Source organism: Adiantum capillus-veneris, chromosome 10 (genome assembly GCF_014529385.1).
Source record: "Adiantum capillus-veneris isolate H3 chromosome 10, ASM1452938v2, whole genome shotgun sequence".
In the NCBI taxonomy this organism is placed as follows: Eukaryota; Viridiplantae; Streptophyta; class Polypodiopsida; order Polypodiales; family Pteridaceae; genus Adiantum; species Adiantum capillus-veneris.
In genome coordinates, this window is record NC_140940.1 from 109,543,354 (window position 1) to 109,558,878 (window position 15,525).

General features: G+C 41.8%; 2 protein-coding genes across 2 annotated transcripts; both read left to right on the forward strand.

The window, feature by feature from the left end:
- Positions 1 to 304: 304 nt before the first annotated feature.
- On the forward strand, positions 305 to 3,498 carry LOC147449448 (uncharacterized). The gene has a single exon (XM_086521893.1). The coding sequence runs from the start codon at positions 1,478 to 1,480 to the stop codon at positions 3,356 to 3,358; it is 1,881 nt and encodes a 626-aa protein (XP_086378019.1). The 5' UTR covers positions 305 to 1,477; the 3' UTR covers positions 3,359 to 3,498.
- Positions 3,499 to 13,094: 9,596 nt separating this feature from the next.
- Positions 13,095 to 15,245, forward strand: LOC147449449 (uncharacterized). The gene is made up of 3 exons (XM_086522617.1): positions 13,095 to 13,319; positions 13,923 to 14,081; positions 14,181 to 15,245. Exon 3 carries the CDS (start codon positions 14,394 to 14,396, stop codon positions 15,243 to 15,245), a length of 852 nt encoding a protein of 283 aa, XP_086378743.1. The 5' UTR covers positions 13,095 to 13,319; positions 13,923 to 14,081; positions 14,181 to 14,393.
- Positions 15,246 to 15,525: the final 280 nt, after the last annotated feature.

Genomic DNA, 15,525 nt, shown 5'->3' on the forward strand with positions numbered 1-15,525 from the left:
TGTACCTTGCAGCTATCAATTAATCCTTGCTTAGCAAACTATTCAAAGGGTAGGTGTAAAAGCACTAAGGAAAAGTGGAGATCCCAATATGCAAACAACGGAACCCATTTGAAACCAGGCTTTGTGTGTGTGTGAGTGAGTGAGTGAGAGAGAGAGAGAGAGGAGAGAGAGGCATGTGTGTGCGTGCGCGCACACATGTGCGTTAAAGAGGGTGGTGGTTATTTTTTAAATACACAAAGCTGACATTTCACCTCCAACGTGCAAGTTAACAAGAAGATATGCACCAAGCTCAAAATTTTATGATTGCTCACCAATATATCAATATTGAATATTAAAATTGTGGTGGTTTCTCAAAGCCAAGGTCCTCAGAGGTCATGATGAGTGAAGAATCATGCTAATTTGACCCTTAACCTTGGACCTCTAATTCTTAATTGAATTACTTTTTGACTTACCAAGCATAGCCTACATAAAGTTCTTGTGCTAAAGCTTAAAAGAACAAATACCTGAATCCTGAGGCTCTGTAGATTTGACATAATCAACCTGCATATATTCATTTTACATGTATATGCTGATTTGTGATCTTGAGTTTTATAGCTTTAGTTCTTTACTACAGTTGCTTTTTTTGACTTACCCAATTGGACTTATAAGCACAGAAAGACACTTGGCCTCAGATATCCATATACAATGCATCACACAAATTTGAATTTGAACTTGCTTGCATCTTGTGATGTAATGGCAAATCAGGCCACCTTCCCAAATTCTGACAAACCCACTTCCAGACCCTTCTTCTTCTTTGGGCTGCATTTAAATAAGGGAGGAGATATGCACATGTACAATTCGTGCTTTCTGCGAGCATGATACACATAGTGTCACAAGCACACTTGCGACAACATGAGTGATACAGAACGTACACACTCAGTAGAGAATAGAAGATCTATATAATTGCCAAGAATATAGTGCAAAATCTGTGTGTTAGGAGCAAGTGTAGCCTCTGCATTACCCTTAGCATGTGAATAATCAATCTTCAGCCTGCATCTCAAGTCATATCGAATTCGCTTAGCCTTATAATAACTGACTCTGTAAATATACTTCCCTTTCTTGCCTACAATACAATACTAGTACTGTCTTTGTTGCTAGAGAGCGCCACAGCTGTCATAGCCAAAGTGGGCACTTCAGAATTAGAGCAATCAGAGACTCGAGAGATGAGTTTATACCTGACAAGGTTACAACACACTCAGAAAATACAATTGCCAGTTGAGATGCTTTTATAGTCTACAAGGATTCTTCAGGCATCTGGTCTTCTTCATCCTTGCACCCATCAGCATAACTGAAGCAGGTAATTTTCAGCATTGCGGTGCGCCAAACTTTGCATCACCACAGTGCAGGCAAGTTGAGCCAAGAAAGCTTTCAAGGTAAGAAAAAAAATTTAGCTACTAGTTTGCTTCACTATATACACAATAATCAGAACAAGAACAAGATGCTTGTTGTGGAAACCCCCCATGCATTGCCCCACATAAGTTGTGGCCTTGGTGCTGTTGAGCAAGCAGCAGGCGAGAAGAGTAGGCCAAGTAGCAGAAAAGTCTGCTTCTCTTTTGCAGCATATGCAAAGAATGTGATTAATCACATGAGAAAGTGCCAAATCCCCATTGCCGAGGGCTTGACTGACGAGGAGTTCTGCAACATAGAATCCACATTTGGTTTCACCTTCCCCCCTGATTTAGAGGCCATCTTACAAGAGGGCTTACCTGTTGGCGAGGGCTTTCCGCATTGGAGAAATGGGTCACATGCAGAGATGCAAAGCTGGCTCCATTTGCCCATCAAAGCTTTGTGTAGTGAGGTTATGTGTGGAAGGTTCTGGCCATCAGAATGGGGTGTCCGGCCAAACCAATCTGCCGACACTGTCCGGTCGGCCACAAATGAGTTGAAGCGAGTTCCCACCTTGGTGCCTGTCTATGCTAATTGCTACATCTCCTGCTTTCCTGTCCAAGCTGGTAACCCTGTCTTTCTGGTCCAAGACAGCACCATTCTTTACTGTGGCTACGACCTTGCCGACTTCTTCAAGCGGCAAGCTTTTGTGCCCCGTTCGGGGTCCACCAAAGAATCACCAATGTTTGAGCTACACTCTGGACTGACTCTCATCAAGGAGCAAATAACCCTGCAAAGAAATTCTCTGGGGGGAGCCAATGATGGCAGTGAAGTTATAAGCAGTGATCATAAAGGACCTGGTTGTAGTGATGACATTAAGATGTCTTTATCGACCGCAATGTGGAGGTGGGCAGACGAGTCCCCGCGCATACCATTTGGTGCTGTGCACACAGAGGCAGATGGTAATCACCATTATCAGCATGTGACAGGGGATATAACATCATTAATAACACCACCGCCACCACCACCAACACCATCACCATCTTTGTCATCGTCATCATCGTCTTCATCATCACCTTCATCGAGGAAAAAATTGCCAGAGTCTTCATCAACATCAACATCATCATCATCTTCTTCGCCCCCATCTGATGATGATCCAAGAGTGGGTGTTATTTGCAAAAAATACCTCTACTTCCATGACAGGCCCCTGCCAAGCAGAATGCTAAACAAGTTCACCATGGCAGCACCACCTTGGGCCGCCAAACAAGCTCGGAAAATTTCTTTCTGGAGTGATGTGGCAGAGGGTTATTGGCTTCAGCCAGAATCTAGCTCAGACCCAGCCAGCCCACGAACACCATGCCGTTTACATGCAGAGTCTCAAGGGCAAGAAAAGAAATCCATTTCTAACCACGTCTTGGAGAGACACTGCAGCGACAAGCTCAATGATGGCAAGTATCTGCAGTTCACTTCTAGCCATCAACATGACAGTTTTGGTAGATATGAGCTTACAAAGCAAGGCAGCCATGATTATTTTGCTACAGAAACAAAGCTTGAAGGTATACAAGAAGATGATGCTCATTTTGTAGACCAATGCAGCCATGAATTTGCTTTAGAGCAGGAGTACCCTACTGATGACCAGCATGATTATCTCATCCATAATCAGCCAGCTAAGCGAAGCCGCAGTTATTACCCCATTGAAGAGCTGAAGTGCAGTGATGGAGTCGATAACGACAATTGCATTCATCATGACCTGCCGGTACCCAACAATCTTTATGTAGGATTGAAAGGCCAGCATCCCAAAATAATAATGAATAATTGTTCACATAACTGCAAAGAGCACTCAAATGCATGGCTGTCTGCTTATTTAAACAGGCTTGCCGATGCCCTCAGAAGAGGAAGATGGTGCGAAGCTGACATCCATGACATGCTTTTGCAATACACACCTGAGAAATCAAAGGGAGTTGGAATGCATTCCTGCCTCTCAGAGGCATAATGAAGTTGTAGTTTTCTAGTGACTATACAGGACACAAACAAAAAACTGATAGGTAGCATAGAAAATCAGAATGTATACTAAAAACATTTATGTATAGTATTTAGCTTGCAATCAGCAAATGTTTTTGTAACAAGAGTTGTGTCTGCGTTGCCACAGACAAGGTAAGATGGATTGGGTGGCCATGGCATGTGCCGGCGCTCGGCCCCTCTGACACTCGTTGCATCTGGCCACAGAAGCATGAAGGTTGGCCATAATGTGCCTGTATATGAGAGAGGTGTGTGTTTCGATTGTGCACATGTATAGAACTGTAAAATGAGACTCAAAGAAAGAGTCTCTGTATTACACCCTTTGAGCAGCATCCCTTGAGTCATAGGCTCTATATAGCCCAACATCCATCACATAATAATACCACTATTCCATCAAAATGAGTCTCAAGACTGCCCAAATATTTCAACAAGAGCGCTGTTGAAGGCTAATTTGCATTGGTTTGATATCATTGCTCTCCTGATGCATCTCATGCACAACACTCTACATTCTGGAACAAAGAAACGGTACAACATAGCCACAGCTCCGTGTGCTGAAGTACGGCCTCTATCAAGCCACACCATTAACTTACTAGCGAACACTGGCTGCGAACGTACTACATCCAGATGACAGGGTAGATTCATTGGAAGCACATGATTAATGAGCCCACCTCTTTCATCGACACCCTCGTTTATAGACTCATTTAGAGGAGGAAAACTAAAAGTTAAGTGATTGCACGTGAATTGATAAGCATGGAGAATGGCAGAATTATATTGCGTGGTTCTAGCCTGCCGCGATTTTAGTTCACACTGAGTTTACTTCGAGTGCAAGAGTTCACATTTTAGTTTACACTTAGTTTACACGCAAGTTCACATTTTTCTGAGTTTACATCAAGTTCACATTGTATATCTATGGTTGTGATCTTCGTCGAAAAGCGATGTCGATTTTCAACCATAGATCCCCTCTAAAAGATGAGGGTGACAATTAGAGACACGGATAGACTACCCCTTCTCCATCTTCACAAGAATCCAAGGGATTTGAACCCACGCCTTTTGTGTGAAGCACATGTCTTACCTTTCATGTCTCGGGCCTCTGTCACACTCGATGTCGAAAAGTGTGCGGTTTAGTTGGGAAGGTGTAAAACCTTTGGCTGTGAGAGTTTGTGATGAGAAGTCACAAACACTTCGTGGAAAAGTGTTTATGAAAGTCATCAACCCTCTTCTTAAAGATGGCCCAAAGTCTAAGAGTGTTCGTAACAGAAAAGTCACAAACCCTCTTTCCTATTGTGCTTGGAATCTGCTTGTTTTCTTAAGCGAGTTCGTGATGAAAAGATCACCAATTCACAACCAGTTTTACCTAAAAGAGCAATCAAAAACACTAATTAAAGTTTCAGTCAGGACACCTCAATGCTCATACAAACACAAATCCCATTCAAAACCCAAACCTCTTTCATGGAATCTTGTAGCCTCGCCCCCAATTACATAGTTGTAACTCCAAACAGTTGAAAGGAAATAACGAGCTTTCACCTTCATGATGACCATTTTTTTATTTTGCAAAGATTTAAGAGCATCCATATCAAAGCCCACACACCATTTTGATGAAGGGAAACCCATTCACTCCCTCACAAGCTCAAATACAAGATAGCGGAGAGGCAAGACTACACAATCTTAATGTGAAACACAGAAGGAAAAATATGCCAATTTTTCTTCATAAGAAGCCGCTCTCTCTCTCTCTCTCTCTCTCTCTCTCTCTCTCTCTCTCTCTCTCTTCCCCACGGAAAAATGTGTTTATGTGTCTATTTGTGGGCCTTATTTCCACATTTGACGTTATTTTTAGCTCAATTTTGACCCAAAAAAGACCAATTTTTATGTGAAATTTTCCAAATAGAGTGAGAAAAATTCCTAAATTTGTGGGATCACTTGAATAAACATGAAAATCATAAATATGCATCAGTTTTCATTACTTTTTCATTTTGGGACACTTTCTATGCAATTTTACGACAATGTTTGTCAGCTGCTATTTTTGATAGCTTTTGTCCACATCAATCTTTATAGGCGAGATGAGTGTGCCACCATGAAACACTTGGAATACATAATTATAAATCCAAATTAGGCATGTTATCAAGTGGAAAAACACACAAAGGCGTCACATCCAGGGCCATGACTCCTTAGATACATATGTACATGATAGTGACCGCAGTAGTCGCTTTAGCATATATATCACAGTACGTACATAATTGCTTTTATTCTCATACATCAAAAGTATCAAAGGTGAGGTAAATGTTTTTATTTCACATTGTGTACATTCCACGACACAATATCCACCCCCTCTAAACCTGCACAATCTCTGGTAGATGCCACCATAGTATTTGGTAAGCATCAAAACTCATGGTCAAATACCATATCTTCACTTCCACACTTAGTTTGGGTACAGTTGGATCCATCATCCTCTCCACTTGGTTCTGCATCAAATGGATCAACATCCCCTCTTGTTTTGAAAAAATTAACTCTTTTTCTTGCAATGGGAATTTTCATTTCTGTCCATCTAGCGCATGCAAGGTGTAAGTTGCATTTTCATGCACATGCTTGAGAACATAAGAGTCAAACCATCTCTTTGCAAGTTACTATCATACACCAAAACCCAATCACCTTCTTCAATAGCTTTTGGTTTGAGCCTATGTCTCTTGTCAAATCTATCTTTGTTTTTCAACCTTGCATCCTTTAGTCGAGCTTTTGCAACCTCAATGTCTTCAGACCTTATTTTTTATTGATGTATGCGCAATGCAAGAAGGTATTATCTACTCTTTCCATCTTCCCATGGAAATACATTCCATGTAAAAATTGCATCTTCAATTGGCATCGCAGGTTTTTGATCATACATCAATTCAATGAGCGTTTAGCCTGTGACTGAACTATGTGTTGTACGATCAACCCATAATGCAAATGGTAGTAACCTTGGCCACTCTCCAAGCTTACCTTCACAAGTCTTAGCCAAATCTTTAATTATCAGAGGACTCCCTCTTTCACTCTTTCCAGTGCCCTCTGGGTTATAAGGACAAAGTAAAGCTAGTTTGATGCCCATCCTAGAGAAGAATTCCCTTGCTTCCTCAGAATCAAATTTTCCTCTATTTGCAGTTATCTTTCCCACACATCTATAGTGACAAACAAATCTTCTCTTGCAAGCACCAAATACCTCATTTCCATGAGTCCCAAAAGCATTGTGACCAAGTCCACAACCCATTTGTAATGTATGGCCAATGGATAAGTAGGATATAGTCCATCACCATGCTCGAGGAGGACACCTAAGAAAAATGTAACCTATTTATGAGTTCAACAGAAGGGTAATTAAAGTAATTCAAACTTACATAAATATATATATATAGAGAAGGATGCTATTTTTACAAATCCGAAAAAAACTTACAGATTTTAAAAGAAAAGGTACATTATATTTGTTAAAAATTTCACAGATAATGGGTTTTATAAACATGTCTTGAACGCATGTGATATGGTAGTTTCACACATAGTGAACCCCCTGAGCCACGATGCCGTACATTTGAATACATTTGGCATGTCATACAAGATTCCACAAACTCAGCCACATCCTTATCCATCCCTTTCCACCAATACCTCTCTTTTACTTTGGCAAATGTTGCCCATACACCTTGATATATTGTCCATAAACTTGCATGACACTCCTTGATAATCTCTTGTTGAGTAGCCTTATCATACACTACCCACAACGATGTTCCATCTCTTCATTTAGGATGATTCCATAAGTAACCATCCTTCAAGAATTATCCATATGCTTTTCTTCGCATCCTCTTAAATTTTTGCTTAGTCCAATCATTTAGTTTCTGCAAGGTACTTAGGTATCAACATATTAGAAGCCTTTCACTCTCATATAGCTCTTCTGAAAAGGACTTGACAAGGGAAGATACAAAACATGCATGATTACTCTTTGCATGAGCAATAGTGTAAAACTTTGTGCCTACATCGTCTCCCTCAACAATCATGTCTTGTTCATCTTCATACCTTGCCCTAGATAGCATATCTACCATTGGATTTTCCTTCCCTACAAAATGCTTGAACTTGTTGAACATGAAGCGGAAGCTAATGGAGTCTCTAATAGACATGGAAATTGAGAAAGGGAGGTGTGCGTGCACACACACACACACACACACACACACACACAAACACAGAGGAGAAGCTAAGATACACACAAATTGTACAAGTGAAAGAGAGTTATTATTAAATTTTCTTAGGCCTTTATAGGATTTACAATATGTTCACACACTCTTGACCGTCCAAGATTTGGCGAAGCCTAACAATTGCCCCCTTCAACCAAACTTGGCATGATGATGATGAGATGATCATCATCATATGTCCCCTTGAACTACGTTGTACACTCTCTTGAAATTACGAGTTTTTGGTATACTCAATAACCGTGAGTTTTAGGTTTTCTCACAACCTGGTGCTACTTTCATTAGGCGGGTTTTTGGTTTACGCCCAAACCTCGGGTTTAAGTTTACCCGTTAACCTCATGAGAATGGGTTACAAAAATAAGTGGGGCTTTTCATAATCCGTGAGGGAAGGTCTTATTGTCGGTGTCATTGTACTCACCAATCAAGGCAGTGTCTAATCCCATTACAATATCAATCAAGAGAATCTTTGGCACAAACTCATTCGTCAAATACAATGTGTACATCAATAGAAAATGAAGGATCTTCGTCGATAAATTTCATAGCCAAATTGTGTCAATCACCTCTTAAATAAAGAAACATGAAAATTTTTCTTAAAAAACTCGTGATAATTCAAAAAATTATTGTGTTGTTCAACACCGTCATCATCACTAACGTCAAGAGATAAACACGATCCCACTCGAACTGCTCTGTGTTGTTGCCCTTTCTGCGGACACACACAACCAAAGTTCTTCTGCCTGCATGACTCTAGCTTCAAAAGTTTTCGGCTGTGCTCATTTTTTTCTATTTGATTTTAGCTTCAATTACAAGTTTCTTGTTGTCCAAACACAACCACAATTCTTATATGTGTTGCTCACAAACTCGAGTTTGTATGCAGATCAACATTGAAATAATGCTTAATGCCTTACTTTACTCGGTGCCAATTCTTGCTGCACACCTCCTAAAGATTCTAATGCACATTGTACACTTATTGTAGAGCCATTTTATGCATATGTGAGCAATCATGGTTAAGATTGATGTAGGGGCCGAGTGATCTCCCACTTTGTTGCCATTTTGACACGGTTTATGGTTGAGATTTGCTTGAGTTTTTTGCTTAGTTTAAAGGGGAGACTCTGTCAGATTTCTCTTAAGATTTCTCACCATAGTTTGGTATCTTGGCATCCATACAATAGGTATGTGTGACATTTCAGAATCTGCAAAGATGAATTCTGATCAGAGACAGAGGTCTCTTTCATGCCGATACTTGCGTTGTTGGAGGAGAGCTGATGCTCAATTGTCTCTCTCAATTATCTCCTCTTATGTCAAGACCGGGATGTCTTGAAGAGTTTGTCACATCAAAACCGCTCTGCAATGGGCATGGGAGGGTATCCAATGTCAAGGCTACGTCCTAGGAGACCTAGATCGCTCTCTCTTGCTCTCACTATGTAGAACCTAGGAAGAACACTCATTGCCATCTTTCATCACTGGAAGCTCGCCGATGTTGGGAAGCCGTGAATGTCAAAGAAAACCGGTAGTTAATTCCATGGAGAGTATGCTCGCGGATGCCAAAACCTGATCGGGAGCCAATGCCTCTCTCTCTCTCTCTCTCTCTCTCTCTCTCTCTCTCTCTCTCTCTCTCTCTCTCTCTCTCTCTCTCTCTCTCTCTCTCTCTCTCTCTACCCACATGCCAAGGTTGTCAAAGCTTGTCAATGCTCAAAGTCACCAAAGGAGAGCCGATGTGCTCTCTCTTTGTCAAGTAATGCGGACATCGTCATGAGGAATGTCAAGCAGATGTCGGGTGATGCCTGAGCTTACTTACCGGTGTGCTAGCCAGTCACATGAGCTGCTTTTGATCATCTATGCTTGAGCCTTTTTTGTTGCATGAAGAGGGACCTGAAGAGATTTAAAAGAACCTTTTTTTTTAAAATTTCACAAAGAAAAAGGAAATGAAGAAATCCTCCCTAGTGCTGCTCGTGAGCTTTGCAAATTTGCACTATTGTGACTGCCCGACTGCAATTTCAATGCTGCAAACTATTGTTTCTCTTCCATCCCTTGCTCATTGTAGTGCTATGTATTATTACTAGCACTACCTTGTTGGATTACTATTGCATTTGCCCGATTCATGGCAGGTGTTGGCCGTAGGCTCTGCCTTCAATTTTTAGCTCACAACGAACTACCAGCATTATAGTTTTCAAAGCTCACAAAAAAATTTAGAGTGGTTTTATCATGCCCCAATTTTTCTCGTCTTCTTGTTCGCTTTCACCTGCATATGCCCAAGTCCCTGCTTTGCTTGACCAACACTATTTATAGATACAAATTTTCTCAGCTTTCTACTGCCCGCTTTCTTTGCTAATCTCTTCCAAATGCTCAATTTTCACTCCATAGATCCCAATTTCTATACTGCTACTTGATTCCATGCAGTGATAGATTCCAAACTCAAAATTGAGCTTCAAGGGGGTCTGCACACATCAAGAGCTCCAAGCTCTGCCAGGATGCCACTAGTCCATCTTCTCCTTGCTAGATTCGGGAATGCTAAGCTTAATCCTCAAGCTCTCATAGCAATTGTTGAGAGCTCACCACAGAGTGGGGAGTGCACCGCTTTCGATCACCGCCATGACTCTGATACTAGTTGATGAGTGCGAAAATGCGCAAAAGGGAAGAGAAGAGCATACACGGTGTGTGGATGGAGAAAGTCTAAAATGAGGAGCTCCTTATTCAGTATATATGTACAATAAGGAGGGTAGTGGCTAGTGGTCAGTGGGCAGCTAGAGACCAGATGTCTGGCCGCGGTGTTGAGAGGCACATGTTAGAAAATGACTCTGAATAGCTAAGTCGGATTTTGACTTATCGGATATTTACTGAGCTGTATTTTGCTAAGTCGGATGTAACTGTCTTTCAGTTGCAGTCTGCTGAATGTCTTGTGACTGGGTAGTTAAGTCGGATTTATCTATATAAGTGGGGAATGTATCTGCGCACGAGGTATCTTTTCTCTGATATGAATGTGATGATGATGGTGCAGTGCAGCAACTATTCAGTGTATTTTCTGCTTACTCTGATATTTAGAGTAGTCATGTTTACTGTGTCTGAATTGTTGTTAATGAAGTATGGTGGAGTAGATGGTTATTATTGCTGTGTATGATGTTCATGTGTTGACCTAACCCACAACACATTTGGCGATCCGCTGGGTTAACGTTTATTTTCAAGTAATGATGCATGTCAGAGGGAGACAGGAGAGTAGGAAGAGTGTACTACACAAGGGCTCAAGCACAGGCTGGAAACATTGATCCATTTAACTATGATCATGACAATCAACAATCACCCGATGCTCAGGGGCAGCAACCTGTAGACCAAGGAGGGGTAGGATCAGGAGCAGCAGGAGAAGAGAGAGTGAGGCAATTTATTGGAGCTTTATTCCTGGCAAGAAGAACCACCAGGAGAAGGATCCAGTTTGACCCACTTCAGGGTGCTACCAGGCAAAGACCTAGGAGACCACCACAACCCATTCCAATGGCTCAACCACCACCCAACCCAAAGGTCAAGGCAGCCAAGTTTAGAGCAGGGAGTAAGGAAGATGCTGACTGTCATGTGGCACAGTTTGAAACTAAGTGGCAGGCAAGTGGCTATCAGGTGATGTATGCTGATGGAGTAAAGATGGAACAGTTTGCTGCCACATTGGAAGGAAAGGCCATGAGTTGGTTCAGCCAATATGGCATTGCACATTTTGCTACTTATAATGCTTTGAAGCAGGCATTTCTGCAGAGATTTAGAAAGGAGAAGACTCCGACTGATGTCCTGAGAAAACTCAGAGACATTAAGCAAAATAAGATGCTGGTTGAAGACTATGCACAGAAGTTCAGAATTTTAGTAGAAAGATTGCAGGGGAATGAAAGACCCACTAATGAAATGTTAGCAGGTTATTTTTTGAAAGGATTGAGAAGCAGCTTAAAGGGAGCAGTAGCTAGCATTGATATTGCTGGAGGTCTGGATGACCTTGTTACTGCTGCTGCAAGGGTGGAGAAGAGACTTGGCATGACCAAAGCAAAAGGAAAAGAAGACAGTGACTCAGATTCAGAAGAAGCATCTGAAGACACAGATTCCAGTGGGAACTCAGATTCAGACTCACCATCAGACAGTGATGAGGAAACAGAAAAAAGAAAGAAGAAAAAGAGCAGTAAGAAGAAGAAAGTTAAGCAAAAGCAGAGTATTGAGCAAGATTTGGTAGGCAAACTTAAAAAGTTTGGTTATTCTGTTGTAGCACCTAAAGAAAAAGTGTATTGTCACATTTGTGAAAGGGATGGACATAGTACTGCTAGCTGTTGGTATAATCCAAAGAATAGAGGGCAGACAGCACCTAACATAGGAAGAGGAAGACCAGAAATTGGAGCAAATCAAGCAGTACCATTTAGGGGAAGACCACCATTTCAGAGGGCAAGACCTCCTAGACCTCCTTGGAGAGAGCAGGAGAACAATAATAATAGGAGACCCTGTGTGTACTGTGGTGCACCAGATCACTGGGTAGGTCCCAATTGTGCTTTATGGGTGAAGCATAGGGAAGAAAGGGGAATGCCCATTGTGAGATATAATCAGCCCAATCAACCTGAAAATCAGCAACAACAGCAACAGCAGCAGCAGCAAAATCAGCCAGCAGCTCAGGCAAATGTAATCTTGTTTGATGTGTTTTCTCAGGATAAGCAGATGCAAGATACTGACCAAGAACAGGAGCAGCAAGGGAATGAAGAGGAACATCAATGGGCTTGTGACTGTAACCAATGTGTGCAGGAGGATCATGTTGAAGTTCTAGCAGTGACTAGGTCTAAGGATAAAGCACCTTTGGATTGGAAGGAGCAAAAAGGGGTAAGAGACCAGGTTACAAAAAGGATTGCCAAACACCAGGCAAAGCAGGTGGATATTGAGGATGACCCAAAAGAAAAGGAAGAGCAGAATAAAGGGAGTAAGGAGATGGAAAATAAACAGGATAAGGATTGGTTTGAAATACTTATTAGCTCACCTCTTCAATTATCTTTGGATCAGTTGTTGCAACTGGTTCCAGCCTTCAAAGACAGATTGTTCAGAAAGCTGCAGAACCTGAATGGACTTGGCACAATGGATAAGGAAGTTAATGGTTTCAGGCTGAAGAAATTTCAGGGAAAGCCACCTCATTTGGACTGGCCAAGTGTAGCCTGCATAACTGTAATACCCCTATAGCCAGGAGATTCAGAATCAGCAAAAGGAAAAGGAAAAATGCTGGTTTGCATGGATTTGAGGAGGTCTTTTCATAGTATCCCATATAATTCACGGGTTGGAGGAAGTAGGCAGTTCCAAAGTGCACATCCGATTCAACATTGCAGATGTTGGAAGAGTACCTGTGTCGGAACTAACCAAGTCGGAATTTTTAATAAGAAATTATTAGGCCGGACTAATAACTTCGGGGAGTGTGCTGAAAAGAAGTTTCGTAGCACTTCAAGGATACTGGGTGGAGATATGTGTGCATGGTGCAGCGAGTATAATCATACATGCAACAAAAGTTTAGTACACATGCAGCAGCGCGGAGCATTCGGGTTTTCGCTTGAAGAAGCTTTATTCAGTCCTGCCATGCCGAAAGCAAAGCAATTGATGGCCATGCAACCACAGCCTGATGAGGAGCAGACCGAAGGTTCGGGGCGACGTTTGAGAAGCAAAGCTTTGCCTATGCGGCTTGACGTTAGTAGTGCAGACGAAAACAGTGACTCTGCAGAAGAGGAAACGCCAATGCCGACTCCTGTGTCAGAAGGTAAGGTGATGCAAACATTAATGGACCCTTTTATGGATTTCAAAGTTGACATAGATTGTCAGGCAGAGCGCAACGCCATATGGTTGCAGCAGGTAGGATTGTATGAGTTTGCCATTCTACCTTGGGAAGAATGTAAAAACAATGTATATGCAAAGTCTCAGTTGGAAATACTTAGGAAGACTAAGGGGAGAGTGTCACCACATGTGGTACTCAATGTGGAGTTGGTGTCTGAGGTGTTCAAGCTGCCTTTGCATCCTAATACACCTATTCCAAAGTGTTCAGAGGAAGCACTGAAAAAGGAGTTTGGTCCAAGAGAAGGAGGCAGGCAGTATTACATGTTAAAGAATGTGGCATATGCTAGGAGAGAGCAGCTTAAGTGGTACTTGGAGAGGCTATGCTTTATTGTGAAGTTTGATTATATGTCAAAAGAAAACTTTGCACCATTAAGCTATGCAGAGCAGGGAGGAGAAGTGAGCTGGGCTCACTGGGTGTATGAAAAGTTGGCAGCAGAGATTCATTCTTCAGACAAGAGGAAGACACAGACAAATAGTAGGTTATGTGGTTACTTGTCAGCATTGTTTTTTTTTGCACAGAGAGTACAGAATGGTGAAGCAAGGTGGCCTGTGAAAGCAGAAAAACTGGTGCAGGAGAAGCAGCAGCCAGTTCAGATTGAGCATCCCATCATGGTGCATTCTGAAAAGACAGGATTTGTGAAGTTTAATGCTAAGCATATGGAGGCTTATGAGGATTTGGTGAAAGCCAAATATACTCCAGGAGAGGCCTTTGAAGAAATCACAGCAAAAATGCAGTTTGCAGAATTTGGTACCATGGATGTTGATTCACCAATGCAGGTAAAAGCAGAGGAAACACCAATAAAGCTTGGTAAGGCTTTCACATTATCCAACAAGAGGAAGAAGTCTGAACCAGTCAGCAGAGTGTTTTCTAGATTAGATTTCAGTACTGAGGAAGTCTCTGGAGTATCAGTAGATACTGGGAAATTGGACAGTGATAAAGTAGTTCAGATGCTGCAGTAGGTGCAGGAATTTGTGAGGCAGCAGAATAATATGCTGAAGGTTCAGAGTATGCAAGCTGAAAGGAATGCAGAAAAATTGATGGAGTTTAAAGGACAGGTGTCACAGGTGAAAGAGTTTGAAGAGCAGATAGCTATGATGAAAGTAAAGTATGAGCAGGATATGGAGGAAACAGTGGGGAAACAGAAGATGGAGTTAGCAAAAGTGAAGAGATCATTGGGGGAGTTTAAGCAATGGACTGAGAAAGTGGAGGCAGCGGTTGCTTTGGAATTGGAAGATATGGCAAAGAGGAATGCAGAGTTACAGGTCACTGTGGAGATTCAGAGGTTGAGATTGGAACCTTTGCAGATATTAGAGCAACAGATGTTGGCACAAGAGGAAATTAGCTTGAGTGCAGTATTAATGAAAGAAGGAGAAGTGTCTATTCTCAAGCAGCAGTTAGCTTTGGTTGCACAGGAGATGTGGCAAAAGACCAAGGAAAGAATGAGATTTGTCATTAAGTATCCATATGAGGTGTTAAAGGCAGGGTTAGTGCATGAGGTAGAAGCACAATTGTTGAAGGAAGTGGAGGAATTGCAAAAGGAGAGAGACTGTTTGAAGCAGCAGGTTCAACAGATGGAAGAGAATAAGAGACAGCAGCTTGCAGAGGCAGAAAAGAAAGAGGAGAATTTTACTAATAGTTTTTTGATGCAGGATGTAGCTGAGGAGAAAGTGGCAGAAGAGCAGATCGATACTGAGATTGCAGATAGAGCACAAGAGGTGGAAATGGGAAAAGATGATGCAGCAGAATCAGATGCAGTAAAGGAAGCAGAGCTGGTGGATCATAAAGTGAATACTGAGGACCAGAGTAAGGAAGAAGCTAGGCAGCAGAGGGTGGATTCCTGATCAAGGGATATGTGGATCCGGGTCAGATTTCTGCGAAATCTACCACCGGGGCGTGCCATGTGTTGAGAGGCACATGTTAGAAAATGACTCTAAATAGCTAAGTCGGATTTTGACTTATCGGATATTTACTGAGCTGTATTTTGCTAAGTCGGATGTAACTGTCTTTCAGTTGCAGTCTGCTGAATGTCTTGTGACTGGGTAGTTAAGTCGGATTTATCTATATAAGTGGGGAATGTATCTGCGCACGAGGTATCTTTTCTCTGATATGAATGTGATGATG